The following is a 26993-nucleotide window of genomic DNA, read 5'->3' on the forward strand; positions in this document are numbered from 1 at the left end:
ACATATTTATATCTGCTGCACAGTTTAGGCTGAAATTTGTTTCCTTTGCTGACAGGTTAACCTGCTTTCTGGCATCTGTCTGCAGCAGCCCACCAGAACCTTTGCCAACACCAACCTGGATTTACAATGCTGAGCCCCCATTTTCCACAGCAGACAGGGTCAGCCACTCTCATCCTGTTCAGGTCTCCAGAGCACTTGGAAGTGACAACAGGAGGAGAAAAAAACAATGAGCTGGGGTCTGCCCTGAGGCATATTCTCAGGGACACATGGTTGGGAGTTATTAACAGGACCTAGTTTGCACTTGGCCACCTTGGTTTGGGGAGAAAATTTGTTGTGCTACCCGATTTTGGTATGGAAATTAGTTAGAGCAGAGATGATGAATAGGAACCATGGCAGCTAGAACCAGCCTGCCAAAGTGATTTTACCCAGCCATGCAGAGACTGATGGATTAGCCTGAGTGGGAGTATTTCTATTGATGTGGGGCAGAGGGAGGAGATGCTCAGCTGAGCCTGGAGAGAGTTCTTGTGCAAATGTGGTTGTGTTGGTCTAGAAATCATATAATCATAGAATATCCTGAACTGGGGAGGACCCACAAGGATCATTCAAGCCCAGCTCCTGGCCCTACCCAGGAGAATCCCAAAAGTCACATGGTGTGCCTGACAGCATTATCCCAACATGCCTCAAACTCTGTCAGGCTTGGTGCTGTGGCCACTTTGCAGGGGAGCCTGTTCCAGTGTCCAACACCCTCTGGGTGAAGTACATTTTCTTAATATCCAACCTAAACATCCCTTGACACAACTTCATGCTGCTCCTTCACGTCCTAATGGTTATATCCAACACTGAAAGCCACTTTGACCTCAGAGTTCAAGGATAGCAATGGTAAGGAAAGGTCATATTACTCCCCTGCATCTCTACTGGCCCCACCAACCACGAGCAACAGAAAATCCTCAAAAGGATCTGGCTTCATGGGGCAGATTATTTCACACATCTTTGAGACTTCCTAGACAGCCTTCACAGTCTGCCTTTCAACCCCTGGCATCTTCAAGTGTTATATAAGTGGTGATACAAAACCTGGCTTGAAAAAATTTGGATTTAGAGGTGCCTGCAGGACAGAGCTCCTTGTGCAAGAAGGACTTGGCAGCTGCAAGGACATTATTTAACAAGCAGGTAAATGGTGACTGCTGCTGCAAAACCTGTGTAGCACAAGTCTGGCAGTGTTGTCACATTTATAAGATGATCCTTTGGTATGTTTTGGTTTGGTGTCAGTTTGGCCACTAAATTCCTTCAGCAATTGCTAGATCAGAATTAAGGGGAAGAGCTGCTGCCCTTCACTCACCACAACTGGCACCTTTGCACTAGATGCAGTATGAGCAATGGGTGCAGTGCTTTAGAGCCAGGCAAAGTTTTGGTGTGTGATTTCTGACTACATGTAGCATCTGGGTCTAATATGGCATTCAGTATCTGTGGAAAACCCAAATATCTCCCCTTACATAATGAACATCATCTCCCCTTGTCCCATGGTGGGTCATGGCCAGCTGAGCAGAGCTGCCATCCTTTGTGGGGGCTGGGATCCAGGGCTCCTGTGCCCTCCCATCCCAACATGTGGAGCTGGAGTTGGTGCCAACTGGGAGCAAAGGCTTTGGCTCCACTGAGCCCAGGGAGGTGACAGCACGAGGGCTGTTTTACTTTTCCAGCATGAAAACAAACATCATTCCCTTGTTATCTTCAGGGAGGGGCGGAGTGAGGCAAGGTCAGCTCTGTACCTCAGCTGACACCACTGTGTGCCTGGCCATGAAAACCTCCACCACAGCATTCAAACTCACATGTTTGCCACCCCTTGGTAAACATTTATCCTTCTTGTTGTTGTCAGGGCTGGTTGGTGGAGCTGGGCTGAGATGCAGGGGCAGTGGCAGGGGTGGCACTGCTGCTCCTCTTGCCTTGCCTGACCTCCTGTGACTCAAAAGCTCCCACACAGCCTCTTCAGTCTCACTCACTTAAATCAGGGCAAAGCAGGTCATTTTTTTACCTTTTAGGGACTATTGCTCTACCATCAAATACTGGAGGGCGGGAATAGCAGGGAATATTTAAGGAAAGCGAATTTGGGAATTTGTAAGCCAGCAACAGGATCCCAAGGGTTAATATTTCCCTAATCAGGGGGACAAAGAATACTGTGTGACCTCAAGCCCCAATTGCAACCCAGTGATGCTGTCCTGCTTGTGACTTCTGTATTTGCAGCCAATTCCTTATCTATAACAGGCATTGAAAGGAAAAAAAAGGGTAAATAAAACCTATCAGCAGTATTGTATCGCTGACTTTCCCTGCAGACCTTGCTTTACTGATAATTATTAACTCTCTCAAACTGAGAGCCACTGCAGAACTCATAACTAAAATATGATGATATTTCTCAGGTTAAAAATGCCCAGTGAATGTTTCACTCTGCTCAAAGAAAGAAATACCCAGGGGGTTTCCTGTGTATACCAGGACAACTTGGGGTTGTCCCCATTGCTCTTGCTCAAAACCCAGATGGGAGAATTGTAATGTGGCCATCACAAAAAAAAACTTTTTAGGTCATCTTGTGAGGCTGTTTTAGCCTTTTTGTTTTTTCTACTGCCTTCCATTTCCCTTTTTCTCACTGTTTTCTCTGGCTGGGCCACACACACGAGGTCCAGTTACTAGCTGGTTCTTGAATGCAAATGCACTTTAAACCCAGTCCTTTGACACGAGTGCAAACAGCCCTGGAGCATTTCCCACAGTCAGTGAGCTCAGCCCCTCTCCCCATTATAAGCTAAAAAGATGGCTTTGGTGTACGTAATGAAAGACATGGTTAAAAACTGTGCTTTAATAAAGAAATACAAATGACAATCTAAAAATGTATTTTATTGGGCTGCTAATAATGACCAGCGGTGAGAGTGGAGGGGGGGGCAATATAATGAGCTCCTGGGAGGGGGTTTGGACACAGCTGTCCCACGTGTCCCAGAAACCTGGTAGAAGACATCTCGAGCTGACTGGCAGCCAGGGGACCTGGCATGGAGCAGCCTGGCCCCCCAGACCCACACCCTGCTCTGGGGAGCTCAGGCTTTGCACAGCAGCTCCCCAGGGCTCACCAGTGAATTGCTCAGTTTGGGAAGTAAAAACAGGCAGGCACTGAGGAGTTCAAGTTTTGTATCCTGATGTCAGTACAACAGAGACTATTCCCTCCCTTGCCAGTGATCCTTGCCTGCCCCATCCCCTTGCCCCAGTGCCTGGCAATGCCTGGCCAGACCCACACTGGAGTAAGTCAGACACACAGGAACCTGGTTCACACTGAAGTAGCCAGGATGTGAATCTGGCCTCACAAATAATACTTCCCCTTGGATTAACAAAACATGTTAATCTTCTTGGTTTGGAAAACTCATATTTTTTTACTTGAACACAGAGCTCTGTCCCTCCATCATTAGCAGATGTCCTGCATACGAACTGCATTAGCTATAAAGTCTGCTTACTCCAAGCAAATGCTTCTCCATCTCTCCTTTTTTTTTTTTTTTTACTTCAATTTGAAGTGAAAGGTACAGTATAGGATTCAAATGCTTTTGCATTACATGGGTTTCTGACCACTTGAAAAACCCCATGGAAAAAAAACTTCACAAACCTGAAACACCGGCTGAATCATTTTGCTGCACTTCTTTCTGCCTGGCTGAACTTTCTTATGATTTTTTTTCTCTCTCTCTCTTTGCTTTACATGGCACTTTGCTTTTGCTTGTTTAATTTTATTTCTTTATTTAAAAAAATAAATTCATAGCTCCTGTTTCAGCTCTCACTTCATGTCAGTATTTCTACCCTGTGGATGTGTCGCACAGGCAGGAACATCAGGAAATTGCCCAAAAGGCAGAACTACAGAGTAGCTCAAAGGAAGAAGCAAACCTGAATGCCAAAGCATGGCTTGGTGCTGTCCCAGCTCTTGCCCACACCAAATGCTTGCTCCAGGGTTGCAGGCAGGGAAGTGCAGGCTGAAGAGATAAGAGGTAACTCACAGAAGGGAACAGAAATTGGGCTTTGTCACCGACAGCTGGTTGGCCTGCTTGCCACGATCTGAATGGCACCTCTGACTTCTCTTTGGCTCAAAGATTTAACATTAAGGCAAAAATAAGACACAGTGTAGAAGCTCCATCAAATCTTTGGCACAACAGCAACAACAACAACAACAACAAAAAATTACTGTACACATGAGCTGAGAGGGTAACATTTCCCAGTTAAGCAAAGGGAAAAGTGCTAAATAAATTGCACGTACTAAAAGGTGGCTGGCTTAACAACAATAAGAAGCATCCCTGTCCTTTTGTTTTTTCTCTTCTTTTCCTTTTTTCCTTTCTGTTCCAGAGATTAAGAAAGTTCCTTGGCCAATCATCATCTCCAGTAGGGGTTTCTGCAAAAAAGCTGCTTTCAGTCTTCATCTGGATCGTGCAACCTTTGCCAAGACCAGATGTAACTCTGGTTGGAAGCTCTTCAGAATCCTCCCTTCCTGGTTATTACTCCTGGAAAGAGAAAGATGCACCATGAGAACAGTGAACACATGGTGTCCCAGCAGCTCCTCGCATGGACCGGCACTGACGCACACGGGAGCATCCCTGGGGAATGGATCTGCAATTTTTAAGAGCTGGGATCACAGTGGAACCATCTGTAGGTGCCACAATGGAGGCAAGAGCCTGCACGGAGGAGAGGGAGTGGCAGACAGGAAGAGGAAGGCTTGGGGAAGAAAAACAACATAGTAATTTGGTGCTGGGTCCAACTCCTGCTGCAAGAAAAAAGTAAAATTAGAAGTGACAGCAAATACCTGCTATTTTCAGTTCAGGAGCTGATCTCAGAAAGCAAAGGAGTTGCAACTAGATGGATTTATGCAGGAGATGGACTTCCCTTGCATATTTTAGTTGTTGTATTGAGTTTTCTGCAGGTATTGCTGCTCAGTCTGTGGGACTGCAACAGGTCCCACGTGTGCGAGTCACAGCCGTGGCAGATTACTTGGGAAATTACACTGGGCTACAGAATATTATGGCCAGGTCCACAGGAAAATGGTCAACTCCATACCATGGCAGCTTTAGACAAGGAAGATCTCATCTAAGCCCCCTTCAGCATTAAAATAAACCACACAAATATCTCACAAACAATCGTTAGCATAGTTCAAAACAGAGGAAAATCCTCAGGGCCTGAGGATTTCATGAGATCACATCTCCATTGTCCAAACTGCCTTCATCACATGGGCTCTAAATCCTCCTTTAAATAACTTTGGAATTAGAAACTTGGAAATGAGATCACATTTAGCTAGTGCCAGCATTTCTTGCTTTTTGCCCATGGGTTTAAGAACCTTTCAGAGTGCAGTACAGCTTCTGAAAGTCCTCTGGACACAGCCACCAATTCCCTGGACAGGTCAGCCATCTTTCTGCCAGTCTTAACAAGGTCAAACTCCTTAAAGCCTGGCCTGAAAACCTTCTTCCCCAGTCTGTTCTCTTTTTGTACTGCCATCACTGGATATTGTTAACATCAGGGTATAAAATACTAGCAACCTACTGGTATTTATTTGATTTATGACTATCATTAGTGCAGCTGCTGTGAGATCAATTATTACAGCTAACCATCCATGACAAGCTAAGAGATGTCACCCCCTCCTGTCAAGTGCAGACCCAGGGAAGCTCAGGACTGCTCCAGGACCATCAAGGTTTCTCTTGATAAGAGTATTTCACTAAAAAGCACCCAGGTCATCCTCCATGCAATAAATGACAGTGTCTGCTGGACCCCAGATTCCTGGAGTTGTCTCTGGACAATCCTACCTAGTGCTGCTCAAAGAAAATGTAGAAACTATTGGCCTAATCCAAGGCCTTATTTGGGATTTTGAATAAATGAGGTTTAGGTGGGAGAATGACAAACAGCCTTGTGTATTGCCAACATTTCTGTTAGGAACCTTCAACAATATGTAATGTATATTAATAACCTGTAATAGAAAAGTGGGTTGTTTAATTTATCCCACATTTACCTATGGAAAGAAAATGTAAAAGAAGCTAAGCAATGACTGCTGTCATTAATATTAAAAGTCAGCAGAGAGATCAAAAGCATTTGTGGGTTTGGGGAAGCAGGATGGCTTCAGGAAGAGGAGTCTCAGGGTCAGGTCTCTGCAATTGGGGAAATCAACCATGGGAGGACAAGAGGGAATATGCACAAACCAGGCAAGGGCAGGTAAGGGCATTTGTGCTGTACCTTCCAGACACAGGAAATGAGAAGGGGAATGGAGAGATCCCCCTGCAGCACGATGGAGATGCTCAGCACACCTCACTGGCATCACTCCTTTGGTCCCCAGGCACTGCCCAAGTCTTGGCCATGGGTTATGTTTGGTTCTTTTATTTCCCCCTCCACCCTTTTCCACTCCAGCCAGGAGCTCTGAAGACAGATTTATGAGCCTGGGTCTGCTTTAAACTAATAACATCAGAACTCCCATGGCTCTTGAATTTGACAACTGGCCCAATGACCTTGGTGAGTTTGCAGCATCCCGGAGCATTTCAATCTCTATAAATCAAAGCACTTCTGGAATTGAGTCAGCCTTTGTTCCAGGGCTTCTCCTGTCTCTTCTACTCACATTTTCCTTTTGCTGCAGTTACCCAATATTTGTGGGGTGGATCTTACCCTATTCTTGGCAACACCCTTGCTACAGTGGGGATGGACCCTATGCCAGGATCCTGCTCCCACCACAGGAGCAAATCCGTGGTTTGTGTGCTGTGATGTGACTGCTCCAAAAAGGCAAAGCCTTAAAGCAGAGGGGTTTTTGGAGTGCTGTGATGTGAGAGGGGAGTCCCACATCACATCCTTTTGTAAAGAAATCTTTGGGCTATACTCTTTGGGGTACTGATGCTCAATGGGCCAGTGCAGGGTGTGCAGTGCCCTCGGGGTAGCTGCTGCTGCTGTGATCTTGCTCATGAACTTGCCATGAGCCTTAGCACCCGTGCCCCACCTGCAATCCTTGTTTTGGGCTGCAGGGACATACAAGACACCAGTGATAAACGAATTTATCTCGCTACCCTCTCACTGCCTTGTTTTCTTGTTTACCCTGGGTGGGTGTCCTTCAGCCAGCATGCAGCAGGGATAACTCACGGCTGGGCAGACCCAGGTGCCCTCTGTCCCCCCAGGGATGCTGTCCCATGGCAGATGGGCAGGCTGCTGGGAGCAGGTCCCTGCTCCCCTGTGGTCCAGCTCCTCCCTGGAGCCCGGAGCCGGCGGCCGTGGGATCAGACTGGCTGGCTGCCCGCTCTCCCTAGCAGGGAAATGAAGCTATTTTTAAAGAGGAACCTCTGCTAAGTCAAACTGCAGGGAAAGGGAGGTCGAATCTCGTTGTGAGACCCCCTCCTCCCCACACAGGATGGGAAGCCACGAGGAAGAAATGCACTGCAGATCATCAGGGTTTTACTGTGCTGGCTCTGAATGGTTCTGATAATCAATATCAGATGATCAATAACAGCAAGACCCTGCAGCCAGCATCATCTGCACAAACCAAGGGGTGGGAGCTGTGGCTTTATCTCGGGGCTTTGTCTAAATAAATCACGAGTCATGATACAGTGTTACCAAAAAAAATATGCTCCAAGCAAATGGTTTCAGTGCTGTACAAATCAAGTCTGCCACTACCATTTCTCTTTTATAATATAAACCCTTAACTTGTTCACTCCTGCAAGTAAATAAGCCTGCAGAATGCCCTCCTTCCATTTTTTTTTCAGTGGGAGTAAGTGTTACCTACAGCAGGAGCTCTGCTTTTAGCAAAGCAGCAATGAGGGGGCATCAAGGTATGGCACAACACCATAATAACTATTTTTTATATTGCAATAATTACATGCATAATGCCAGCCTTTTTAGTGCAGCAGGCTGCAACAAACAGAGAAGCTTTTCATTCCATATATGTTTCCATATCATTTAATTATCTGGGAAAAGATACACATTTTTAATTTTTAATTCCTTGCGTCTGTGCTCATCCACACACACAGGCACAAAAACAAGAAACTAAATTCCAGCCGAAAACTTTTATTGAGCTCCAACTGCTCGCCTGTTATTCATAACCCAGTTTCCTCTCTCACAAAGAGACCTTTCGCATGGTTTTTGTTTTTTTTTTTTTTTTTTTTAATGTGTGTGTGTGTTTCTTTTTTTTTTTTTTTTTATTTTTTTTCCTTCTGCCTCGCTAACAGCTGCTCGCAGTGTTGTATCCTGAGTGATGATGAGGTTCTGAAAGTGTTTTTTTGGAACAGATGGCCAGGAGAGAGCTGGGGAATGTGCCAGCAGCGAGCTGGGGAATGCGCCAAGTCCTGCAGTGACTGAGTACTCCGGGTTCCAGCTCGCGTGCCTTTCCCCTGCCCTCTGCCCCAAGTGGCGCCAGCAGGACTTCCCAGCTCGCGCTCCGAACATCTGGAGTCTGCGACTGCCAGAAGAGCCGCCACGGGGGGAGGATGAGGAGAGAGAGAGAAAAAGGATCCCTCACCCATCCCCGCCTGCCCCCACGGCCGCGGTGCTGCCGCCGACACGGGGGCTGGGAAGGGAGAGGAAAGGAAACTCGCTGTGGGGTTTGGGTGCTGGGAGCTGGGCAGGGGGGATGGATCCTGCTGGGTCTAAGACACAGAGGCTGTGGCTGTGCTGATTGCTGGGGAAATGAGCTCTGCTCCACAGCTCTGGGGACAAATCCCGGGGGGCTGTGATGCACAGCTCTGCACCCCCACCAATGCCAGTCTCCAGGGAGAGCTCCCATGCACCCCACAACCTTATCCTGATCCTGAGCTGCTCTCCTGCAGGGGACCAGAATTCAGCCCTGGAAAAATGGGACTGTGGGACCAGCAAGCTGGACACCAAACACTACAGAACCCCTGTGAGGCTTTCAGATGACCCCTGGCCACTGAGGATCATGTGCCATGCAGAAACAGGGTACCCTGGGGATCAGGAAAACTTGGACTTCCCTTCTTTTAGTTCTTGCACCCTCTTTGCTGCTGGAGATTGCTCCTGTCTGGAGCTTAAGGCAGGTCCCCCCTTTTTTCCAGGACATCACTGTGGCCCCATCAGGACTTGGGGCTCTGCTGAAGGTGTTGCAACCCAGATCTCCAATGTGGTGCAACTCTTGGGTTCACAGTTAAGGACAAGGCTCAGTCCAGATCATTTGTATAACCAAGCAAGAGGCAGCTTTAAAGAATGAAAACTATCATCAGAATTCACCACCACCCCCCCATAGTCAGTTTTTTTCTTCTTTTTTAAGAAAAGGCATCTGAAGCCTCCTTTGTTGCTTATAAATGAGATTTCCCATCACCAAACACCCTTGGTAAAGTCTCAACTGCAAGAACTAAAATCACCTTATAACTGTAGTTAGAACAGAGAAGGGGATTTATTTTTTTCCTGGTCAACTTTGAAAGACTAAAGCCAACGTTTCTAATTAACAAAATGGCAACAGAAAGGGGGGGATAAAACCACTCAGTAAATTTCCTATTGCAACAGCAAAATCTGAGCAACAACCTAACGTTAGGGACACAGCATAATTCGCCCCCAAAAACAAAGCAAAAAGCAATGCACAATCCAGCAAAGGCAACATCTGGAGTCCCTGCCTGCCAAAACAAACTCCAACCAGCTACTTTTTTGTGTGAAAAGCTCACAGTGCCACAGCACATTGCAACCAGAGAGCTGAGAGAGGCAGACACACAATAAAATGGAGATGACAGGAGATAAGGGTGCTGTGGACCTAACGTGGAGCTCACGGAACTGAGGTCTGTGCTCAGCATCCCTGCGATTTTTAAAAGAGAGAGTATAAAAGGAAACTTCAGAAAACAATAACAAAATAACAACCAGCCCAAAGTCGATAATTCAGAGGAACTGCTCAGTGAGTAGTGGTTTCAGAGACCTGATTAAAACCACACAGAGCTCACAAAAACGTGCCGATTCCAACATTAATGAGGACGCGGTGATTTCGGGCCAAGCCATTGTATCCTCATCCAGAGACCCCCCAGGGGAGACATCCCTTCACACCACCTGACATCCAGAGCTGGATGGTCTCTGCACAGCCATCCCAGATCTGTAATTTCCCTCTGACAGCAGCCTTTTCCTCCCCTGTGCTCACAATTTGCTTGGCTCGAGGAGAAAGGTCCTCCCAACCCAGAATTTGCATCCCCACTCCTATCTGCTGGGAATTACCAGAGCTCCTTAGTGGTACCTGCTGGTTTTGGCTTCATCAGCAGCTGGATGTGCTCTTGCCATCATCTGAGCAAATACTGCTGGAAATAAACCTGTACTTGTCATCTGTAAGGGAATCTAAACTTGCAGCAGAACTATAATTTCCAGCAAGAAAAGCAAGGCAGAGCAGGGATTAAGACCCTGCCTTGGGTACCACGTCTGGCTTTATTTTCTGAGAGGGCTTTTGGAGAAGGGTTAGGGTCTGAGCCCTTCAAGAATGTGGAGAAAAGGCAGATTTTCTCCTGGTGATGTTGTTTCTGTGGGTTGGTGGTGCCTGGGAGGTGCCCTGCCAGAATTGCATTGTTCAGGCACTCTTGATGGGCTTGGGGCTTTTCTCTACACATCCACTCTGGAGAGAACTTTAGAGAGCAACCACCGTAAATGGAAGGCTTTTAATTCTCAATTTATTTTTTTAATTAAGGATGGGCCCAGCCCTAACCCTCAGATGTGAACACCCTGGGATTTGGAGCCATTTAAAATCTGGCTCCTTGTTTTCTGTCTTTAAGCCTGCATTGGTTTACATATGCCAAGACAACTCTCACCCCACTGGGCACCCAGAGCCTTAACAGCAGCCCAGAAATGTGCTGATGCCCCATGAAGGATGCTCATTTTCTTCTTTCCCTCCAGTTTGACTTTGGGAGGGAACCCAAGACCTAACCAGCAATCTGCTAAAGCCTCACAAAGGATGCTCATCCCCTTCTTGACCTGGAGAGGGGTCCCAAGACAGCAACCAGCTGAAGCCCCAGAAATGATGCTTTTCTTCTCCCATCTTAACTTGGACAGGAGACCCAAGAAACAACTGTGACCTTGCCCAGGGCTGGTAGCACCACTTCAGTGTCCCTGGAACACCACTGCCTGTGGCACTACAGACCCCAGAGTGAGCCCCCAATTTCAGGCTGTGCCCAGGAACTGCCCCACACCTCCCAGTCCCAGGCAGTGCTGTCAGCTGTGGGCAAGTGGTGCCTGGCACTGTCGCTCCCTGGGCATAAATACAGCCCCTGACAGCCAGAGGAAGCAACAGGCAGTGTGCTATTGTGTTTATTTATAAACTGGATTGCTGCAGGATGATTTGTTGGGCTAAAGAGGAGGAAAAGTGAGGAGACCTGCCCGAATCAGAGGCAGATCTTAACAACACCGGGGAAGGAGCCTGCTCCCCAGCTTAGCTGCCCATTCATCCATTAAAATCCTGCTGATTTATTATCCCGCCTGACAAGCAGGCTCAGAGAGCAGGGGGAAGTTCAATTCAAGTTTACAAAACTCTTTTTGTCATAAAAGCCTGAACAAAGACATCAATCACTCCTTTAATTCACCCATGTCACTCTCTGAGAGGAAAACTGGCAGAACGCTCTGCTTCCTCCTCCCGCCGCTTGACGATGATTTCACCTAATTGGTTCAGTGTTAAGTAACCTAAAGGAATGCAAGGCATAATTAGATTTAACGTTGTTTCCTCAAGATACCCACATGTCCTTCAGGTCATACATCTTACTAATGTGTTTATACATACAATGTCTCCATTAGCTACCTTTTTTTTGTTGTCGGGTGATTTTTCTCAAAGATAAGTGCTGGATTAAAGAAAACAGAAAACACAGGCGGGCGACAGCGTTTTACAGGCTCCGAAAGGCAACTCAAGGTTGGTTTGGTTTAACAAGGAACAGCCCCAAGATGACTCTTAATAGGATCACGCTCGTGTTGAAACACACGATGGGCGACTAACGAGGAAGAGCCTGGCGCGGAGGATGGGGAGGAGAGAAAAGCTTTTGATTAGGGAGGAATGTGGTTATTACAAGATCAGATGGATGGAGGAGAAAAAGAGAGAGAGAGAGAGAAAGGAGAGGGATTGAAAAATCAGGCAAATTTCACAAGGTTCAGAAAGGAAGGAAACCACTTTGCATTTTTCTTTACTTTTTTTCCCCCTCCCTTTTGTAACTTTTGCCATTATTTAGGGGGTGAGTTGGGGGAGAGACTGTAACATACCTTCCTTTTTTTAGATCTTCCTTCTGCTTGTAAGGTCCTAGTGCACTGCTCCACGCATTCAGAGAAGCTCATGTTACTGTGGTCAGCGCTGTAATCCAGGTCTGCTAGTCTGGCCAGGGAAAGGATATAGTTACAGGCTATTCTCAAGATGGCCAGTTTGGACAACTTTTGACCATAAGAATAGCAGGGAACCTAGAAAGGGTAACAGGGAAAAAGAAATAATTAAAAATTAGGCCAGATAAACACAATATCTTGTTTGAAGCATGACAAAACAACTGCGAGTTATTTTTTTAGTGGTTTTAACATAAATAGAAACTCTAGTGATAAAATGCCATATGGTCCCAACAGGTTTTTAAGAAGAACTCCCCCGCTGATCTCCATGGGGATGAAAGCAGCATGAAGCCTCTTGATTTCAGCAGGGCAGTTCTGCTGAAAATGTGATGGCAGGATACGGGCTGGGACATCTGCCTGCAGCTCAGTTCACTTCTTGGAGGCCCTGTTTCTTAGAAACCTGCATGCCCATGCCTCCCAGAAACTTCTCTTGAGTAGCTTACTCCCCACAATTAGCTCCCATGTCATCACAGGTCTTGCAGAATAAGGAAATAAGAAGGTACGAGCAACTGTGTCACAACCTGGTGTTTTTGTGCTCAAACAACATCAAGTGTGACTTTCAACCCATGCAAAACCATGATGATGTCAAGTAACAAGATCTTGAAGAGACAGTAATTTCTACCTCCTTGAACACTCCATCATGGTACCTCATCCCACAGAAGAGACCAAAACAGAACCTGTTTCAGGGAGCTGTGTGTATCTTATGCAATTCATTTCTTCAACCTTAAAGATTTCTACTGTATTGTGAAACATTTGAACAATTCAAACTAAAGTGAATGCATCTCAATAACTGAGCAGTATATGGTTCTTGCTGCAGAAGGGTGGGTTGCTTTTCAATCATGATCCAGCAAAACACTACATCTACACTCGATTTTAGGCATACAACTCTAATATGTCCACCTTAAAGAGATGTCTTCTGAGTTTGATAGGCTTGGGAACCCCATTTTCTAGTTTGCAAAATTGCTGCAGGTCACTCAGCCTTTAATGCACAAGAGTCTATAGCCTGTGGGAAACTGAAGCTGTGCATTCATCTGAAATCCATCCAAGCCCCTCAGGTTGTCTGGCCACCTATCAAAGTTTTCCTAGTAATCAATCATTGGAACACCTCAGTGTTTCTCTACCACCTGCCTCCACACCAGGCTCCAGCCTCCCCACCTCTCACACTCACTTAGGGCTAAAGATTTTTATTTCCTCTTGCCATGCTCATGGCTCAGCTTCTCTCTCCTCCACAGGGACACAAAGAGGGGATCAACCCCAGAATGCTCTCCCTGACTTTACAGAAGGTAAAAGGGGTTCAGCCCCTCCACAAAATCCCCTGCAGCCACACTCAGATGCCAAGGAAGAGCAGAACAGCTCAGGCATATACAGGATTTCCCCAGGTGTTCAGCCAGGCTCTAACTACCATCACCTCCATCACTTCAGTCACATGTGTCATCCCTGTATTTAGCAGCCCATGACAGATATTTTCTGTCCATGAACTTGTGTGCTAAGCTGTATCCCTGTTGATTTTGAGCAGCCACAACACCTTTTAGCAAAGCATTCTCTCCAGTCTATGTAACTTTTTTCTCTTTTTGCTTGTTTTCAACTTGGCTCCTACTGTCTGCCCTTGAGGTTCTACAGCTCTGTAACAGAAGAGAGGACAACAGATATTGATTCACCTCATAACATGAGGTGACATATGTTTTTAGTTCACTCTCATCTTTCCAGCCTCTTTTCCAAAAGAAAAAGATTAATTCTCCTTAGCAGACAGTTCTATGGAAGCCATCCCATATCTTTGATGACCCTTGCTGCTCTTTCCTGAACCTTTCCTACTCCCTTTGGAGCTGAGATGATCAGAACAACACAGAGTGTTCATGTTGTGGGTGCATATATCTAACAGATGCTTAAGTTCTCTGTTTTTGCTTAATACTCCTTTCTTCCTAACTCCTGATTTGATTTGTGACTGCTGCCAGACACTGACCTGAGACTTTCCTTGAACCATCTAGAGAAACCCCAAGGTCTCCCTTCTCTGAAATTGGGGTCAGCTCAAGGTCTGTCACTTCATTTGTGGACTCTGGTGTGGTTTTTTTCCATGTGCATCACTTCCCTTTATCTATGTGGTATTTATTTAATCTGCCATATGATTAGCTAATCACTCAGAGTCATGAACTTCAGCACAGCTTGCACAGTCACAGTTTCAGCTGGTGGGACCTGACATTCCCTGTTTAAAGCAGAGCTAAGCTCAGAGTCAAATCCTGGTTTGTGCACTCATGATGTTGATCCCTTTTTCCCCACCCACCATTCCCTGCCTGTACACTGATGATTAATCCACACTCCCATCCAAGTTGTTTGGTTTCTTCTTTCCTAGGGAAGACCTCTGCCATAGTGCTTATGGAAATCCAAACTAATGGCTTGGATCACCCTCACCCATGAGCACAGGGATTTTAGTACTGTTGATCCTATGGGCCATGTCTTGCACAATTCATAGAGTCCTTTAGGCTGGAAAACACCCCTAAGGGCATGGACTCCAACCATTAACCCAGCACTGCAAGGCCACCACTAAACTGTGCCCCAAGCACCACACCTACACGTTTTCTGAACACTTCCAGGGATGGTGACTCCACCACTTCCCTGGGCAGCCTGTTCCAACAGGTCTGATCACCCTTTCAATGAAGGTATTTCTCTAATATCCAATCTAAACCTCCCCTGACACAACTTGAGGCCATTTCCTCTTGTCCTATCACTTGTTACCTGCGAGAAGGGACCAAACCCCACCTGGCTGCTCCCTCCTGTCAGTGAGTTGTGCAGAGCCAGGAGCTTCCCCTGAGATTCCCTTCCTCAGGCTGAGCCCCTCAGCTCCCTCAGCTGCTCCTCATCAATTCTGTGCTCCAGACTCTTCCCCAGCTCTGCTGCCCTTCTCTGGACATGCTGCAGCCCCTCAATGTCCTTATTGTAGAGAGGAACCCAAAACTGACACAGGACTGGAGGTGTGAGATGGTTGAGGTGCCTCTCCAGAAACCAGCCATAAAACTGCAAATGGCTTTTTTTTTATACACACCACCTACAACTGATACTCCTGAAAACACAAGGAATCACAGAATACCTTGGGTTGGGAGGGACCTTCAGAGGTCACCTAGTCCAAACTCCACCCTGCAATGAGCAGGGACGTCACAGAGGAGCCCCTTTTTGTCTTACAAAACCTCTTTCTAAATCCCTGCCTTCTTTTTTTTTTTTTTTTTTTTTGCCAGCATTTTACACCCAGCAATGCCCTTGCCCTCAGTACCTGGTCCCCAGATGCAATGAGCTGAGTTATTCTGAAAGCAAAAGCTTCAGGCACCAGAAATACCCAAATCTCTTTCGACGCCAACACAACAAAACCAGCAGAGACCCCAGATCAAACAGCATCAGGAAAGAACAAAGCAAGATGGAAACTAAAATGGAAGGATTCAGTGAAATGTGGGAGTAATTTCAGAATTAGAGCAAGAAGGAAGTTAAATGGAGTGGAAGGAAAATAGACCATGAAATCCTTGAGGCTGATGCACAGACGCTGTCCAGTTACAACACACAAGGCAGGCTAATGTCTCTTTTCCTCATCTGTTTTGCTCTTTCTTTTGTGTTTTGGTATTTTTTTTTTTTTTTTAAGGAAACAAAAAGAAACAAAACAAAACCCAAACTGTTTTGTAGGACGTGTTTGCTACAAAAGGCAAGGAAGATCTCAGTGCTAACACAGCTGTCAAAACCCTCAACTGGGATTACACAGCACTTTTCCCACACTAGTGCAGCAGAGCCCAAACTGGAGCTGCCCCCTATGCCCATGGGAAGAGGCTCACCTTGAGCTGTTCAGAAACTCTGTGCTGGGTGCAGGGCACCAATATTAAGAGATAAGAGGTTTTTTTGCCATGGTAACAGTGTTAGAAAAACTATTTCACAGGAACCCTCCCTGTCTTGGCTCAGCTCCTGCCATTTTAATGTTTCCTTTTGAATTAAACATGGGAAATTAAGAGAGGAATGAGCCACTTAGCTCAGATCCAGAGTCAAAACTTCCCCAAGTGTGTCTGTGTGTAACTCTGGTATTATCTCTTATTTAACATGAAGTCAACAGGAAAGAGGGGACAGATTTGTACAAACTGCAATAAAGGGTGCCAAAGACACACCTGGATGCCAAGAAATCTTCAAACTCCAACTTAAAACAGAGAGAGGGTTTTAGAGGTGGGAAAAGCAGCCTGAGGCTGGTGTGGCCCTGCAAGTGTAACCTGCCCTGCTCCCACAGTCCACACAGATATTTGGCAGGCAGTAAGGTGAGCAGGTACCTGTCATGCTCCTGGCAGGGACCAAACCCTTTCCTTCTGTCACCTTCTTGCTCCTCAAGCCTGAACTGAACAGACTTCAGTGCTTTAATGGGGCAGCTGTGAGCTGAGCAGGTCCACACAGAGCCAGGGGAAACCAGGCTTGAGCTGCTGAGCAGTTAATGAAAATATTTCCCTTATCTGACCTCACCAGTCTCTGCCCAGCAGCAGCACAGCTCACCATCTTGCCTGCAATATTTGCAATGATTAAAAGGAATTAGGAAGGAGCTCCAACTGAAATTTCACACCAATCCTGAGGAATGCAGCTGTCTGCTAGACAGGCAAGGACACCAGCACCATCCTCAGCTTTGGGACAGGGTGAGCTGGGACCAGCAGGAACCACAGCTCCAGCCAGAGGATGTTTGCCAGTTGTGTCTGCAAAGGGCTCTGCAGAGTCTCATGGGTCTTATCAGTGATCCCCAGGCTGGTAGGAGTTGAGGAAAGGCAAGATGAACACTCCTGGGATATATTCCTGTGCAGAAGAGCCCTTCTTTGGCAGGGATACAGAACAGGATGTGACCTAACAGGCCTTTCTATCCTTGACGTCCAAGATTCAGAGGCAGTGCCCTTGGAAAAGCAGAGATGCTCCCTTTGAAGCCTGTGGGAAGCCTGCTGTGCTCCTGACCTGCAGCCAGCCCTCTCAAGGAAGGCAGGGATCCACTGCAGGTCCCTGGAGTGTCACTGTCACCCACCAAAGACATGGGCTGGGAGCTGGTTCTGACATGGCACAGGAGAGGAGGCTGGGGAACAACCAGAGATGGGTGAAAGGGTTCAGCTATTACCCTGCCATATGGGGGTACAGGGTATGTCCACTGTGATGGATCTGCAGGGAAAACCAGGAGCATCCCATGCACTTTAGGAGATTAAGCCAGTTCACATCACTGAGCTTCTGTCTGTGCAGCTGTGTCCTTATTAATAAGATACCACTTCCATAAACACCCTCTGGACCTGCTTAGATAACATCTGCAGAACCAAGTCTGCTTTTACACTGCATGAAAATGCTGGGGTAAAGAAGGGTGTTGAGTGCTGGGGGTCCAGATGTCTCTGTTACTGTGCTCAGAATGTGATTTAGCAGCAAAGATGTGCACAGATCCCCTTCACATGAAGGTCACACAGGACAGAATTGGCCCCCTGGGATGGGACAGCTCTAAGGCAATGTTTGTGATGCAGCATAAGCCAAGCCCTCCTGACAGACAGTTCCTCAACATGCCGTAATATACTGCTGAATCTACCTGTCTGCTAGTTCATCTGGTTTATTTTTATGCTGGGAGTTAAAACACATTAGGGCCCCTCTCCTTGCCCCCCTTCCCCAGGAAAACATTTGGCTGCCTCTCCCCTGCATCCCAACAGGCAGCCCAGCAGCACTGTCTCATTGTTTGTGCTGTGCTTCCTGCCAAAAATATTTCCAGAGGTTCATATAAATGTCCAGTACTTAACAGTTCTGGCTTTTGTACATCCCTTTCTAACCCAGGGTGAGTCAGACACTTCCTGGGGCTGACACACCTTGGGGGAACAGTGGCAGGGTGGGGCAGCAGGACTGACAGTGTCCCTTGCTTGTCAGCCTGGGCACAGGGGAAGCCCCTCTTTCAGGATCTCAAATTATCTCCAGGCTGGCATCTGGAGCTACTGTGGATGTGTGGATGCCTCATCCCAAGGCCAAGCTGGAGGTGACTTTGAGTAACCTGAGCTAGTGGAAGGTGTCCCTGCAGAACTAGATGATCTTTAAGATCCCTTCCAACCCAAACCATTCTGAGATTCTATGAGTAAGATCCTTAAGCTGATGGCCTTGCTCAGAAGATCATTGCCTGTTTTCAAGATGTGTTATGCTGTAGAGTGTTTTTGGAAGGCTTTGGAACCAGCCTTTTTCCCTTTCCACCCAGTTCTGAGGGTAAAGTGAACACATCCAGGTCCTTTTGCTTCTTGCAGGACTCATTTGATGACTTGGTTGGAGTGTTCAGGTTCACCAGCAAGGTGACTTGGCTTCCCTACCTTGCTCTCAACAGCTGCAGGCCCTGAGTCCTTCTAATATTCCAGGTGGGACAATGATGACTTACACAGCTGCATGATGGAAAAGCCTGTAGATATTCCTGGGACATCCTTTCACAGTCCTGCCAGATCCCTTCAGACTTGATTCCCAAACACCCCTCCTGCAGCACAGCAGGATCCACTCACTGATGGCTGCTGTGTGCCACTGGTGCTCTCTACACTGACTGGACCTTTGGGGAAGCACCCTTGGTTTGACCCAGCAAGGCCAGACCCCACTGTGTGGAGACATGGCCTGGCTCTGAGGGACTGCTTCTGAAAAGGGCCCCATAGAATCCTGAAGAGTTTGAGCTGAAAAGGAACTTTAAAGGTCATCTAGTCCAGCCCCCTGCAGTGAACAGGGACATTTTAACTAGATCAGGTTGCTCAGAGACCTGTCTAGCCTGACCTTGAATATTTCTAAGGATGGGATATGTATCACCTCTCTGGGCAACCTGTGCCAGTGTTTTACAAGCCTCATTGCAAAAACATTTTTCCTTGTATCTTTAGTTTAAAATCATTATGCCTTGTCCTATGACAACAGGGTGTACTAAGCAGTTTGCCCTCATTTTTCTTATAGTTCTCCTTTAAGGGGAAGGGGTGAGTGGGCTAAAAAAATTTCCTAAAACCTTCTCTTCTCCAGGATGAACAATCCCAACTTTCTCAGCCATTCATTTCATCAGCTTGGTGGCCTCCTCTGTGTTTGCTCCAACAGATCCACATCTTTTCTGAGCTAAGGATCCCAGAGTTGGCTGCAGCACTGCAGGTGGAGCCTCACCAGGCAGAAGAATCACCTCTCCTGACCATCTGTGGTGTCACAGTGCCAGGTGTTCCACAGAGCTCTATTCCAGCCAGCAATGGGCAGCTATTCCATGAATCTGAGTGACTTCTGCTTCTCTGCCACCAGAATGGAGTGACAGAAAAGGGGCAGCCCTGTGCTAGCAGTGCAATCCCAGCAGTTTGAAAGAAAACCTCATCCCTGCCTCACCACAGGGAGCAAAGTGCTCAGCCCAGGCACAAACCCAGCTGGAAAATGCCAACAAGCACAAAAGCAGCACTGCTCAGGCAAAGAGGAGCCCCAGTCCTGACCGAGGTGCCTTTGCCTCTTGGGTGGGTCCCCAGCTCCCTGTTCCCTCCCAGCTCCTGGCTCCCCCCTCACTCACATTACAAAAACATGAGTTCACTCCTTGGAGCGAATGAATTGGCTTCCTCCAAACAAAACCTAGGTGTGGTGCTGGGTGAGTTCACCCCAGAATCTCTTCCAAATGGCACTCTGGTGAATGGTGCCCCAGGCCTGGCTCTGCTCTGCTTTGGACAGTGCTCCTGCACTTCCACAGATGTCTTACAGCCCCAAAGCCTCCTGCACATCCTCAGGGCACTCAGCACACCCCCTCAGTATTGTGCCTGAGAAATATCACATCAACAGGCTGCAGCAAAACTCTTACTTTATTGCTGGCCCTTTGAACCACTTCCCAAAATAATTAGACAGACAATTATTGGGATTATCAGAAGAGAAATCCCAGGCACAGAAAATCTCCTCTGAAAGGGGCTACCTTCCAGCACTATAGTACGGTGGTAGTTTAGTAGTGGTCATCTGCATCTCTGAGGTCCAATAGATCCAAAACCCCTGGTAAATAGGAAAGCAAGCTCCACTGGAGATAATGGCATTACCCCAGCTTGGCCTTGGTGACTCTTCAGTCACCAGCCACTGCTGGACACCACAGGGTTTTCTCCTCCTTTGGTATCACTGCTGAGCCCCAGGAGCTGCCATGAGCCTGTGGAGCTGCACAGGAGCACACATGGGGGCTCTGCTTGCACCCCTGCATGGCACAGGGGACAGTGCAAACCAGGACCAGGATGGGACATATTGCTTGGGGAATACACGTGGCACAGACCAAAGGAGATGCAGGCTGGGAACAAAGAGCCTGGGGAGCTCTGAGAAAGTGTCCCACCTCCCCACTGCAGCCCGGAAAGGAATTTGACAGTGGATTAAGGCAGGGAGCAGAGGCTGGATTCAAAGCTTGATGGAGAAAAGCAGACTCTTTTCTCCAATTTCAGTGGGAGCCATAAGAAAACACAGAGGTTAACTCAGGGTGGCTGCAGTAGGCAGAGCAAATACCTCCCGACAGGAGCAGGATTTGTAGCAAAGGATAAAATCAGCTATACAGCAGCCAAGGGAGCAAAACAGCCCTGTTCTTGGTGACACACAGTCATTGTTTTCAGGATTTTTGCCCTTTTGTCTGATTTCTCCCTTATTTTCTTTCCTCCTGTGTTGCTTCAGGCCAGTATTTTGTCATCTTCTTCAGCTGTTAAACCACAGGGCTGCCCCACTCTGTGCTGTGCATATCCATCAGCATCACTTGGGATTGGCAGCAGCCACAGAGATGCTCTGGTTAACACTGGGCTCCTCAATGACAACACACAGCAGTGACACTGCACACTGTGTCTGGAAGATGCTCCTGCTCTCCTGGAGCTGCATCTCTCCAACAGCCAAACCTTTCCACCCAGCCTTCACTCTCAGGGAGCTCGATGGGTGGTTTGCCTTGAGGAGCTGGGCTTTCAGGCATCTTAGGAGACACAGAGGGATGAATCACTGGGAATAGGGCTGGGAGGTGCCAGCAGGTGACTGAGGATAGCTCCCAGCCTCCCCACCACACAGAAAGGACCCGTCAGTGACACTGGTGACATGCAGAGTCCCGCCTGCAGAGGTGACAAACCACAGCCACCCTTGGGATGACACACAGAGAGAACAGCCTCAGCCTCCACTGGCTTGTGGCTAAGGCACAACTCAAGCCACAGCTCCTGCCTCCATTCACTGCCTGGTTTGTCCCTTCAAACCCCTGCAGACAGTTTGTCCTCACAGCCACAAAACCTCCTCCTGTAGCCTTGAGGCTTCTGCTCCTGATATCCCACCATGCTCCCCTCGGGAGCGAGCAGGGTCTCTGTGCACTGATTAACAAGCCACAGCAGCCATGTGCATGCCGGCAGCAAAAAGTGAAAGGATGCTAGTGTGTGTGTGGGGAAAACCTCCACTCCAGCAGCTAAGAAGCCCTATAAAACCCTAAAGTATCTCCAGAAGCCACATCAGTGCAGAGAGCCAGGCTGTCAGCTGCTGAGGCAGAGAATGTCTTGGCAATACAGTGGTGAAAAGATTTAGAAAAATGCCAATACACTTCAAGGGAAGATAAATGTCAGTGGACACATTTGCCCCTAGCACAGACTCCAGCTCACTGTGGCTCGAGGCATCACTTTCTTCAGGAGGAGCTGGACAGCAGTGCTCCAGAGAGAAACCAGATGTGCAAGCCCAGGCAGGCTCCAGATCAGGAAGGCTGCAGTGGTTGTCTCCATCCATCGAGGGAGAGTTTGCTGCCACCTTAGGGTCTGTCAGCACAGCTGAGGAGCTCGATCCCAGCTCTCAGGAGTACAACATACTGGTTTGTTGGCTGTCCATGCAGTCTCATGGCAAAGAGCACAATTCCCTTCTGGCCAAAGCTTCCAGCAGAAAACCTGGTGGCTAAGGCCATACTGTAATAAACATTACAATGGTTCAGTTTCACATTTGGGATTTGCTGGAAGATGAGTCTCTTGCTGCCAATAGGAATTTGCAGACAAAGAAAAGGAGACAGAATTGCGTTGCATGGTGAATAGCTGCTTTGAAGATAGGCAATGTTGCTGTCAACATCTTGTCTTCTCCAGATGGTCACATCCAATTTGAACATCCACCAGCAAAAGAACTGGCAGGAGTCTTTACATGGAGGACAAGATGATCCCAGGTCCTTGTGAACTCAGTGCTATGACCCTGTCTGCATCAGAGGTGTTTGGGCTCATTGGGTCCCTCCCATCCACCATGGCAGGGAGAGGAAGATGAGAATGATGGAAGTGACAACCCACCATGTCACATGTGGAGGGTCCTGCAGCAGCCAGGGCAGTGCAAGAACTCACTGACCAGCACTTGCCAGGGCATTTGAGGGCAGGAGACCAGTGATCCAGATAGGAACTGCCCAGGCACAGGGACAGGAGCAGCCTCCTCCAGAAAGGCAGCAGCAGAGGGACAGCCAAGCACAGCAGAAGTACCTCACCACCTCAAAGTGCTTCAGAAGAGGTCAGTGTTTTCCAAGGAGAACTACAGGAGTCTGCTGTTAGTGGAAGGATAACTTGGACAAATGATACTTGGGGGACTAAGGGGGTGAAATCTCTTCCAGACTTAATAGCTGAAGACCACAAGCACCAAGACCAGGAGGAATTAACTGTTTCTCAGGAGCATCTGCTCTTCAGTGCTACGGCTGTATGGCCAATACAGCTCAATACAGAGAGGGGAGAATTCCTTGCTCCTGGTGGCTGTGACATCAAGGGGGGAACACAATGGCAATGACACGTCTCTCCCAACAGCAGGCAGCTTCCCAGAGCTGGCAGCTGCCTGCCTACCTCCCACCTCTGAGGAGGCAAGCTGGGGACAGCTCAGTCCTCAGGGACACGGCCGGGTTAGCCTCTCCTTGTGCGAAACAACTGTGTTTGGCTCTTCCTCCACCAAGAACTGGGAGAAATAAAAAAAGAAGAACCCACACCCCTTCCTGCCATCTGGAGAGTCAGTCGACACAAGCCAAAACATGTGTGCCATATGTACACAGCTGTGGCCGCAGGGACGCCGCCTCAGCCCATCTGCCCGGTGTGCTGCGTGCCAGCCGCTCGCCCTCGGGTGGGCTGAGACAGGGACAGTGTCCTGCAGAGAGCCAAGACTGCCCTTTCCTCCTCCTCCCTACAGCGTGGCTGTGGTGGGTCTGATCCTGCAAGCAGTGGGGTTTTATCTGCCATGTGCCGGTGAGGATGGGTATCTCCATCTCACGCATCCAAACAGGGCAGGGACAGGGATGACACCTGTGTGGGTGCTGGGTACAGTGGCTGGGTGAGGCTCCTGCCTACAGCAGCTCCACATCCAGCACCTGCCCTCCACCCCAAGGAGCGTGGGGCCAGGGTTGGTGTGTGCAGGCACGGCACAGTCCCTGCTCCTCGCCCGCCTGTCTGTGGGGATGTATCAGTTTCAGCGCCTCAGGAAAAGCCTCCCAGCTGCTTAAGAGCCTGATATGTGATGACAAGGAGGGGACGGAGGACTAACCAAGGAACAAGAAGAAAAGGGAGGCCGGCAGCAGGCAGCACACAGTGACTGCCTCCCACAAGGGGCTGGAGGCTCTCTGTATGTCCTGCCGTGTGGGAACATGGTGCTGACCCACAGCAAGAGAACGCCTCCCTACTGCATGTACCTCCACCAGAGCATCTCCACAGCCCTGCTGCCCACCCGCTGGCCAAGGTGGGACAGAAAGCAGCCTTCTGTCTCCTGGTCTGAGCTGACCCCAGCAACCCCTCCGCTGTCACCGCTGCCACGACGTGAGTGACAAGGCAGCGCCGTGCTCTGTGCAATGAAGCCGACTGTCACCTGATGTCACGTACGGCACCAGGCACGCCGCTGGCAGCCCAGCAAGAAACGAGTACAAATGTCATCCAATGATGGTGGGGACAGCCAGCCCACCCCTCAGCAAATTGTGGCAAACGTTTCCCAGAGAATGATTTCTTTCTCTCTGCAGAGCGAGCACAGCTCTGCCACTATGTTCCCGTGCTGACCCTAGGGACCGGCTTTCATGGGAAGAGAGGACAGCAACTTGTTCTCCAGGCTCTTTGGGCTCCCAGCTGAGTCCATGGCTGAAGTGATTTATAGAGGCAGGGCCAAGGCCAGGAATCTGAGGCTTTTCAAGAGTTGCCCATTTCCCAAAAGAGTGCGGCTTTAATTTGTTGCCTGCCTGACTTCTGCTTGAGGCTCAGCCTAGAACAAGATTGCCAGTGATTTGGGAAATCACTGCTACTTCCCCTTGCGGTTTTGGTGGTGTAGATGTCTGTCCATGGAGAATTAGACTGACACTTCCAAGCGTGTTACACACAGTCGCGGAACAACTGAAATGTGGAAGCAGCTTATAGAAACAAAATATATCAAGTCTGGAGTTTGCATCTACCAGAGGTGGCCTCTCAGCACCGGGGGACAGCACCCAGCGTACACTGGATTACTGGGATTATAACAGGAGCAGTCAGATCCCATCACTGCACAGTGATCAAAAATGCTCTAGTTTAGCTGCTCACCAGTGATTCTCTCCTGACACACAGCCCTGAAATCTGCTTGCGTAAGTAGGTGACAGGAAAGGATTAATTCTTAGGACACAGGAGTCATTGAGAAGGGCTGCAGGCAGCATGCTGAAGAACAAGCACATTTCCTCAAAGCAGGACAGGGGATTGAGTCCTAAAGTGAGCACACTTGGGCAATGGCTCAGATTAGTAATGTCCAGAAGACGGTAGGGAAAAGTGTGTGAGTCTGCAGAAAGCAGAGAATGCTGCTCCCACCAGGCTGGAGGGACCATCCTGGGGGAGGTGATGCTTAGCACCTCTCACAGTCAGACTCATCTGCAGCTTACAGCCCCCTGAGCCCCGTGCGTCTCCTCCTTCCTGCACACCTGGAATAGTCCCATCAGCATTTAACAGAAAGGCAGAACAGCCTGCACAGCTGGGCTTGCACAATGTGACAGCACATCTTCATCACTGCACTGTGCAGGGTGTCTTCAAGCAGACAGGGCTGAGTACTGGGGCCAGGACACTGACTTCTCCTTGTGCAGAAGATACAGGAACCTTGTGGCTACTCTGGATTTCCCCTTATCCTAGGGAGGTCATGCAAGGATTTTGACCAAAACCTTTCATTTTCCTTTCAAAAGTCCCACCTTGACAGTTTGAACACATCTATTATACTTTACAGGCAACTACGAGGATTTTCAAGTCCTCTCAGCAAGAAAACCCAGCACCAGACACACTTCAAATGCACTGTACAGTAAAAATCATGGGAATCTAACCGGCAGAGGATCACCTTGGCTATCCCTAGCACACAGGGCATATAGAAAGTTTCAGAGGCTGCTGTAAGAACCCCAGGGACCCTGATGGATAATCAGGCACCGTGCACCGAAGCCAAGAGGAGCACAGTGCTGCCCAAATTCCCGGTGAACCCTCTGGGATCTGGACAGCTGGCAAGTACACGTGCTCTTGGTACAGGAGCATCACCCCAGGTCTCAGCTTGACCAAGAGCCTCCCTACACACTGACATCACCCGGAGGGATTCCTCAGGTTTGTTTTATTTTTCACTCTCTACACCACTCTCCCTCCGCGGAAAAAAAAAAAAAAAAATAAAAAAAAGCCCAAAACTTTCTAACTGCAAGCAAATCAGAAGCCCTTATTTATTTATCTTGAGTGTTAGCACAGTTCTAGGGTTGGTACTTCCAGGCATTTTGAACCGACTTCCCCTCCTGTCAGGCGGCCGCTCGGCTCCTGCCCTTCACCTCCCCTGGCCCCGGGGTCCGTGCGCGGCCGCGGGTGGCGGCGGGCAGAGCGCCCGAGCGCCGTGCGGAGCGGCGCGGTGCCCGTGCGGGCGGCAGGTACCTGCTTGCGCAGCGCCTCGAAGGCGGCGCTGATGGTGTGGACGCGGGTCCTCTCGCGGGCGTTGGCCAGCAGCCGCCGCGTCTGCTGCAGCGCTTTGATCTCGGGCGAGACGCCGGCCGCCTCGCCCGGCCGCGGGCGCGGGGAAGCGGCGGGCGGCGGCGGCGGGGCGGCGGGGAAGGCGCTGGCGGCGGCGGGGCCGAGCGCGGCGCTGCGCGGCTCCCAGGCGGGCGGCGGGGCGGCGGCGGCGGCGGCGCTGGGGGGCGGCGCGGGGGGTGCGCGGAGCGCGCTGCGCCGCCCGCTCAGCACTTTGAGCTCCACGCGGAAACTTTTGCAGGCGCCGTGCTTGCGCCGCAGCCGCCGCAGCCCGCCGAGCTCGGCGGGGCACAGGCGCGGCCAGGGCTCGCCCTCGGCCAGCGGCGCGCTCCGCATGGCGCGGGGCGCTGCGCGGCGAGGCTCAGCCGCGGCGCCGCTGCGCTGCTCCCGATGCTGCTGCTGCTGCTGCCGCCGCTGCTGCCGCCGCCCCGCTGCCGCCCATCTGCGCCCGCCCTGCCGCGGCGGGCAGCGGAGCCCCGGCTCCGTCCGTCCGTCCTGCGAGCCGTGCGCCCGGCCGCAGCTCCCGCAGCCTGCCTGCCTCCCGCCGCCGGCAGCCGGCCGCCGCGCAGATGAGCGGCTTTAAAGAAACAGGAAGGCTGGCCCTTTTTTTTTTTTTTTTTTTTTTTTTTCTTCCCAAAACAGCTGTGCTGCCAATCTCCTTTGTTCATCCCCCCCCACCCCCCCTTCCCTTCCCTCCCCTCCCACCCCACTCCCACTTTCTTCTTTAATCTCGCTCTTCTATGCGATGGAAGAGAAATCCTGCCCCCCGGAGACTCGCCGCGACCCACCGTGCGCGCT

The 26993-nt window shown here is 49.3% G+C and overlaps 1 protein-coding gene and 1 long non-coding RNA gene across 2 annotated transcripts; both read right to left on the reverse strand.

Moving 5' to 3' along the window:
- Positions 1–4135: 4135 nt before the first annotated feature.
- ATOH8 (atonal bHLH transcription factor 8) lies at positions 4136–26739 on the reverse strand. The gene is made up of 3 exons (XM_079306391.1): positions 26103–26739; positions 12181–12372; positions 4136–4508 (listed from the first exon to the last, which is right to left on the reverse strand). The coding sequence occupies exons 1-3, from the start codon at positions 26529–26531 to the stop codon at positions 4503–4505; spliced, it is 627 nt and encodes a 208-aa protein (XP_079162517.1). The 5' UTR covers positions 26532–26739; the 3' UTR covers positions 4136–4502.
- On the reverse strand, positions 11467–12170 carry LOC306802354. Its single transcript, XR_013774344.1, has 2 exons — positions 11729–12170; positions 11467–11613 (listed from the first exon to the last, which is right to left on the reverse strand). It is a non-coding gene; the product is annotated as an uncharacterized lncRNA (long non-coding RNA).
- Positions 26740–26993: the final 254 nt, after the last annotated feature.

This window comes from Erithacus rubecula, assembly GCF_903797595.1.
Source record: "Erithacus rubecula genome assembly, chromosome: 5".
Taxonomy (NCBI): Eukaryota; Metazoa; Chordata; class Aves; order Passeriformes; family Muscicapidae; genus Erithacus; species Erithacus rubecula.